The sequence below is a fragment of the Denticeps clupeoides genome, chromosome 6 (genome assembly GCF_900700375.1).
Source record: "Denticeps clupeoides chromosome 6, fDenClu1.1, whole genome shotgun sequence".
NCBI lineage: Eukaryota > Metazoa > Chordata > Actinopteri > Clupeiformes > Denticipitidae > Denticeps > Denticeps clupeoides.
The window spans coordinates 7,495,178-7,503,213 of record NC_041712.1 but is presented as its reverse complement, the minus strand read 5'-3'; the positions used below and the strand labels follow the sequence as shown (position 1 = coordinate 7,503,213).

The window sequence follows — 8,036 nt, the reverse complement described above, 5'->3', positions numbered from 1 at the left end:
GCAACAGAGTCATTCAGAGTCAACTAAGCGTCTTCTTAACAGTCCACACTGCACTTTCCACTCCGTGAACATTCCCCTTCCTTCCACAAGAGCAACTTTCTTTCGGACCCCCACCTAAAGAACGGCACTCAGAGGACCAGTGTTGCACGCTGGCGCATCACCTCTTCAGGAAAGCAGGAGGTTTAAAGCATAGCGGCAGACTCCCTGTTGCAGCTTTGTATGTTTAATTTGTGCTGGCAGTCAATGAAATATTTACCAGGAACCCTAAAGGCAATTACATTAAAGCCCATAGTTAGACACCCCCTCCCCTTCGGCAGCCCCCTCAGTGTGAAGCCGGCGATTTGGTGAATGGCTCGAGAGTCCACAATACTAGATTTTACACAACATTTATAATTTATCAATCGGACGGGCGGGGTGGAGGTGGACAGGGGACACGGTGGAAAGAGAGGACGAGAGAGGCGGTGGGTGAAGGGGAAGTCAGGTACGGAGGTAGCGAGCGTGTGTTCACTTTGGAATCGGTCCATTTGCTCAGCATAGCAGAAACATTCGCTTGTGCCGCGCATCCGCGCTCTTTCCCTCGGAGGGTCCGGATGAGCGGCGGCCTCCCCAACCCTCCGTCTGCATGTTGGCTGAAACGGGACGGTCACTTTGTAGCAGATGCGGCCGTAAAGTGGTCAGGGCCCGGCGCAACTGGGGAACGCTCATGCTGCTGCAAATGGAACCAAAGTGGAAGGCAAACTGAAGCACTACAGCTCAATGTAAACACAGGGGAGGGTCACCGAGGAGAGGGCAGGGCAGGGGGGAAGTGAAGTAAAAGGGGACAGAGTCAGACGTCACAGAGAGAGAGAGAGAGAGAGAGAGAGGAGATCTGCTCAGACATCTGACAGGCTTGGCACAGTTAATAATTCCCTTCGAGTGTTCCATGTCCCGCGTACATTTCGCAGCACGGTGGCTGTTATTTAATGCACGAGGGGTGAATAATTCCATCTCTTCATGGCGCCACTGTTTAAACACTGACGAAAGGCATTATTTAAAACACAAACCGCGATCAGTGCAATTGCCATGTCCTGCATCAATTCACAATGAAGATCGCACTATTCTGATCAATCTGCCCACACATAATCCTGAATCGTGCAACAAGTCACCTTAGCAATATTGCATTTGTACTTTAATAAAGTAAAATAATGTAATCTAATAATCTAATTTAATGCAAATAGTCACTAATGTTATTCAAGATTTGCAGTGAACCCACTCAATCAATAAAAAAGGTGCCTTTTTTTTATTAGACTAGTTTGAAGGGGAGCCATGGCGTGGACACACGCTCACCGTCTCCTCCCTTCATCCCGTGTTTCCTTTGCTCGTGATGCCCCTCACGCCACATCGCAAACAGCACGTCGGTTATGTAGACACCCCGAGACACTCCTGTCCGCTGCCAGACCAGAGATGGTTGGTGAGTCAATTTCACATTCGCAACCGTCCCCAAACTCCACTGCTGTATGTAGAGCCATGGAACCGTCCCCCAGTGTGTTGCACTGCATTACATAATAACTACAATAGCTCATAATGTAGGCCTCCAATGAAAAGTTAATGCTCTGCGCATGCGTTTCGCCAGGCTGGGCCGGGAGACCCCACCTCCAAACCTCCCGCCACCACCTGAGAGAGGTTCACCCAGCGCCCGTCTTTGGTGGAAGTCGCTTCACAACAGCCAAATAAAAACCAATTCCCAACTAGCGCATTAATATTCATGGCAGGAAATGTTCCATTAGCCACAATCAGGCACTTTCCCCAGGCTTATGTGTGCAGGACGGAGGACTGAGCGGAACGCTGGCAAGGCGGCAACTTAACGCTGGGGTTCGCTGCTTTTGCTGTGTGTGCGTGTGTGGGAAGGGGGGGGGTCGGGCGTGTCTTTGTGTCTGCCTGGCCGGTTGCTGTACCTGTTCCTGTAACTTGCTGGCCTGTTTGTTTGTCTCCTGTCTGCCTGTCGCTGTTTGTCATTCTGCCTGTGAGCTGCTGGAGCCTCTGGTGACCAGAAATGCCCAGAGAGAGAAAGAGAGAGAGAGAGGGAGCAGGAGCGAGAGTAGGGCTAATACATATTTGATGAGCAAGGTTCCGTGGCCCCGATGGAGAACCAGCCACAATGGGAGGCTGTGCGTGTGTATGTGTTTGCGGAGCATAGTGACAATGTTCCTCTGCAATTCGGTCATGTTCAATTGTGTTGTTTCAGGACCAGACACAATCAGTCACCATCAGACGCCATCCTGCCACGGGCCGCAACGTCACACCTCAACACGTGACATCGACGTAACAAAAGCTGCGAGAAGAAGTCGGACCGACGGCTAAGGAGGTTTTTGACTGACAGGATTTGCTCAGTTCACCAATGGGTCTCACGATTAATATTTCATCGCACGTGCGATACGTTCTGGGCTAGCCCCGTTCTGTTTATTCTCTAATTGAGAATCCATACTGTGGTACATGCCACAAAGTAAATGGCCAATGATTAATTCATGGAATCATTTCTCGCGGATGTCAAACGAAGGACCAGCACAGAACCATAAACGTCTTTTATTGCTAGGATTTCAATGCATTCAGTTTAATTCAATTCTCTTTTTTTGTATTTCTTTGAGTAACTGTAGTTATTTTAGTCAAAATAAAAATCTATATACATAAAAATATGTAAAGTAACTGCTGAAATAATAACTGGTACGTAATTTTCCTAAAGCCTACGTGTTGGCGTCTGCCTTTTTGGGCGTGGTTTTAAGCGGACCGACCAATCCTTTGTATGGCCGAGCCGCTGCACCAATGAGAGCGTCCCGGTGGGCGAACCCATCGTCACGCCCCCTCCGACCTGAGCCAACCGACGAGAGGCGGGACCGGGGCGTGGACGCGCGCGCGTCACCCAATAAGGGAGCCAGCGGAGCTCGGCGACGCGCGGGTGGGCGGGGCCGAGTTAGAGTGTGGGCGTGGCCCCGAGCGCGGACTTATATTATAGGTGCCTGCGGCGCTGTCCTCCGCACCAAAGACCAAGTTCCGCTGGACGACTCGCAGACAGGGACACACGCCTGTCATTTTACAAAGAGAGAGATTAAAAAACAACAAAAAGTTCAATAAATAGAGAGAGATCGTTTATTATTATCGATCACCTTGCGGAGCGGAGATTCGGCGAAGAGACGAGCGAAGAGGACGAGACACGGCCTTCATCCCGCTCCTGCCATCATGATGTCGATGAACAGCAAGCAGGCGTTCAGCATGCACCCGATCCTCCACGAGCCCAAATACACGCCCCTGCCCACGAGCTCCGAGGCCATTCGGCGGGCGTGCTTGCCCACGCCTTCGGTACGTTGCAACTCGTTGCCGGTGCATGTCGGGTAACTCGTGCATGTTAGATGTTGAGGATGTAGATGTTGACCGATGTTCTCCGCAGCTGCAGGGGAACATCTTCGCCGGCTTTGACGAGACCCTGCTGCAGAGAGCGGAGGCGCTGGCCGCCGTGGACATCGTCGCGCAGAAGTCGCACCCGTTCAAGCCGGACGCCACCTACCACACCATGACCACCATGACCAGCATGACGTGCACGCCCACCTCCTCCTCCGCGCACCTGCACCACCCGTCGGTCCTCACCTCGCACCACCACCCGCACCACCCGCACCACCAGCCCACGCAGGGCCTGGAGGGGGACCTGCTGGACCACCTGACGCCCGGCCTCTCTCTGGGCGGCATGCCGGGCGGCGACGTGTGCTCCACGGCCGCGCACCCGCACTCGCACATGTCCGCCATCAACCACATGCAGCACCACCACCCGCAGGCCATGAACATGCACCCGCACGGCCTGGCGGCCCACGCGTCGCTGGCCGTGGTCGGGGACTCCGAGCCCGACCCACGGGAGCTGGAGTCGTTCGCGGAGCGCTTCAAGCAGCGCAGGATCAAGCTCGGGGTCACGCAGGCCGACGTGGGCTCGGCCCTGGCGAACCTCAAGATCCCGGGCGTGGGCTGCCTGAGCCAGAGCACGATATGCCGCTTCGAGTCCCTCACCCTGTCCCACAACAACATGGTGGCCCTCAAGCCCATCCTGGAAGCGTGGCTGGAGGAGGCGGAGAGGGCGCAGCGGGAGAAGATGTCCAAGCCGGAGATCTTCAACGGCGGCGACAAGAAGAGGAAGCGCACGTCCATCGCGGCGCCGGAGAAGCGCTCGCTGGAGGCTTATTTCGCGGTGCAGCCGCGGCCGTCGTCGGAGAAGATCGCCGCCATCGCCGAGAAGCTGGACCTGAAAAAGAACGTGGTGCGGGTCTGGTTCTGCAACCAGCGGCAGAAGCAGAAGCGCATGAAGTTCTCGGCGACGCACTAGGTCCGAACCGGAACTCGAACTCGAACTCCAGACCGTGTTCGGAGAACCGCAGCCGGGGCTTTCGCGCGCCCGGGGGTCAGGGGTCAGGGCTGCCTAAAAAATGCTGGGTTACCTGCGTCATGATTCGTATTTGTCGGAGCAGTAATTGCGTGTAAATGAGAGAGGCGTTTAGCTGCCCCTCCGTGTTCCGAGCCCGGGTTCGAGTGGGAGATCCGACGTGGAATTTTAATTCGAAAAGGTCACAGAACCCAGCGCATGGGGCTGCAAGATGGAACCCAGCATTTTTTAGAGTGGATCGAAGGGGGCCACGCGTGGATCCAGCGCTCGTGGGACGTGACACCGATGACCAGAACGAAAGGCAATTACTGTACAAAACAAGGAAATGGAAAAGTAATTATTATTCTCTTAGGTCAAATGAACTCTTTTTTTATATTTATTGGTGTAAATACTTGTGAATAATTTGCACCTATGTGCGTGAAGAGTGCGTCGTTTTCTTTTTTTTTTTCTTAAAAAAAAAAAAACTCAAGAAAATGAAAAAAAAAAAGAAAGAAACCCGGTCGTTGTGCTGAAGACTACCGAAGACGAATAAAAGCCTGGTGTTACTGTCTGTGTTTCGGAGAGGGTGGTCTGCGGGGGTCGTGCTGTAATCCATTGCATGGTTTACTCGTAGGGCGTCGTGTGCGCGTTTTATAGTCGTTCCGATTCTCCATTCGAATGCATTTGCAATAAGAGGACATCCACACACGGGCACGCACACACATACACACACACACACAGCGTACTTTTACTGCGTCTACCTCATCACCCACCTCGTGGCACGTTCTTGGTTACGTTTGGCTCCTTGTGGCGAAACGAAAAAAATAAAGAAAACATTTTTTTTTTTTTTTTAGTTTTTCGTTTTTATTTTTCTTCACGAGATTCTTCATCGAATCGAACTAGATAGCACACGGATGTGTAGGCCTAAATGTTGTGTGTCTCGACTTATTTCACTGCAACGATGCTTTGACAATCAAACGATTCGAAGAATTGCGTTGTAAGAACTCCCTCAGTCTTCACAAAATACTGGAAATATTATGATCTATCATTATTATTATTGTTGTTATATTTATTATAATTTTCTTTTGGATGGGAAAAATCAATAATGTTGTCTTCCCGAAAAAAAGGACAGTGCACTTTGTAGATATTGTTCTGGTTATTTTTTTGATTATTTATAAATATCCGTTTTATTTCATTTGTTTTTATTGTTCTCATATTTATTTGAATTTAAGTTATTGCAACTTTTTTTTTTTCTTTTAACTCACGGAAACTTTCATTTGTGACGGTGTGCTTAAAATGTGTCTGTGCAAGCGACAGAAACTGAAATAAACCTGCACGTTTTACCTCGTTACGCTCTGCTCACGATTCTTCTCACTGGCAGCAACATGAACCCCAGGATTACATAGATATACAGATACACACACACACACACACATATATACCATTTACACCGAGGTTCTCACAATCATAGAATAATAATCTCTCTAGAGACTTTGTTCACATAATAATGATAATAATAATAATAATTTGGGGAATTATCTATTCATTTTTTTATATATACTTGAAAGAATTCAGCGCTGATGTACCTAAAGGAGTAAAATATTACACAATTAATTTAACCTTCTTAACGAACAACAATGAATGATATTAATATTTCGGGCATATTTTATGCTATTCCGTTAGGTTGGGTTAAATAACAGAATACTACTCGACCATGTTGGGGTTTATTAATTAATATCCGATAGATGGAAATCGGGAGCCTCGTGGTTGTGTTGACCAGGCCTGCACGGGACGTTATTAATGAATAATAAATATGAACAGTTATGACGATATTGATTTTGTACGTGTTTGTTAAGAAGCCGATATCCTCTTGTTGTACAACAAGGGCGCAGAGTCACTTACACCGAAATGCAAAAAAAAAAAAAAAAACCCACAGCAGTAGGAACAGACACACAACACACACCGACACACACAACGGGTTTACACAGTAAAAATCAATCAGCAGCGAAATACCCGAAATCACCATATTAAAAATTAAATAGAGTCTTCACGACAGACCTGTGTTATATGAAGTGCATTTAAACCATAAAATTAATTTATATTATAGATGTCGTGACAAAAGTCAGTAAGGTTTGATAAGGCTGAAAATGTGTTTCTTTTCGATCCAATCACAGATTATATCGAAATGATTTTAAAAGTCTTTTAAAGCACAAAGTAGATAGTTTATTAACACATTTTTAAAATTGTAATTATTTATTATAAATATGAGCCTAAATGACATTTAATCTACATGTGCACGCTGACAATGAGTCGTTATAACGGAGCGTGCGCGGGAATGAGCCGCGCGGCCCCACGACGCTCGTCCTTAATTGTTCGTTTTCAATAATTCACGCGTCGCTCCTGCCGGAACCGAACGAGCCGAACATTTTACACAAAACAGCGGCGCGCGTAAATTCCAGCGGCTGCCAGAAGAGGAAAGAAAGGCGGACGGGCAGGAGGTGAACATCTGGAGACCCTCCGCCACGTCCCACAACGCTCCGCGCCGGGGAGCGGGGCCGGTGCGTGGCCGTGTCGGATCTGCATTCCTGCCCCGGCTGTGTGCGTATGTGTGTGTGTGTGTGCGTGTGTGTTTTCGCCGAGCGGAAAGTGCATTTTCATAAATAGACCTTGGCCAAGCGCTGCGGATGAAATTTTAATGAAGGCGGAGTGTTGAGTGCAGCTCGGCGCTGGGGCCTTTGAGAGCGTGAGCTCTCTGTTACATTTACCCCCCACCCCGGTAAAAAAAAAAAAACAAAAAAAAAACCCACCAGCACCCCACTCGCGTCGGTTCCGTGGACTCTCGGCGCCGTAATTAGGAACATTGTACAATTAATGAAGCTTAATGAGGAACAGGGGCGCGTGGAGAACGTCGGCGGGGACACACGACACTGGTGACCCGAGCGCCGACACGTCACCTCTAATAATCGGCTCACTATTTCGAGTGGAGCGGGATTGAGTGACGGGAAATGACGTCGGAACGCTGTAAATGTTTGATGCGGGTTTTACTGGCGGCCCCGGAACAGCGGAGGCCTCCTGGTGACCCGCTCTATCGACCACACCCCTCGGCCCGAGGTTCCCGAGGTCAAACGTCTAGATCTGCTTGAACTTCTATAGAACAGCATACTTTTACCATCTCTGGACGTTTTGAATTTGCAGCAAATGATCCAATAAAAACCTGAATAAACTTTAAAATGTACAATTAGTGAAGACAACACGACACAGGATGTGTGCAGAATTGAAGTTGAAGTCGAGCTGAAGATGGTACATAGTGGAACGAAGCAACGGAACATGTCGTAACGTTTTAACAAGGTGCGACACAGACAAACTGGGCTACGTAAGGTGCAATTAGGGGACACGGGCGGTGCGAGAGTAACATTTAACAACAAAACATGTAGACAACAATGAGACAGACGGCGCTGAACTAGTGAAATGAGTAAGAAATAAATGTGCGAAGTAAAATCGTGAAAATATTGCTGTGCAAAATGGAACAGTAATAGGTCATTTTACTCAAAATAACACAGGTAGTGTGTGTGTGTGTGTGTGTGTGTGTGTGTGTCCAGAGTGGAAACTGTTCCGGTGTCTGATGGCCTGTGGGATGAAGCTCTTGCAGAGTCTGACA

General features: G+C 49.0%; 1 protein-coding gene across 1 annotated transcript; it reads left to right on the top strand.

Annotated features, from left to right (window-relative positions):
- The first annotated feature begins 3,026 nt into the window (after nucleotides 1-3,026).
- On the top strand, nucleotides 3,027-5,637 carry pou4f4 (POU class 4 homeobox 4). The gene is made up of 2 exons (XM_028983968.1): nucleotides 3,027-3,333; nucleotides 3,422-5,637. Exons 1-2 carry the CDS (start codon nucleotides 3,214-3,216, stop codon nucleotides 4,340-4,342), a joined length of 1,041 nt encoding a protein of 346 aa, XP_028839801.1. The 5' UTR covers nucleotides 3,027-3,213; the 3' UTR covers nucleotides 4,343-5,637.
- Nucleotides 5,638-8,036: the final 2,399 nt, after the last annotated feature.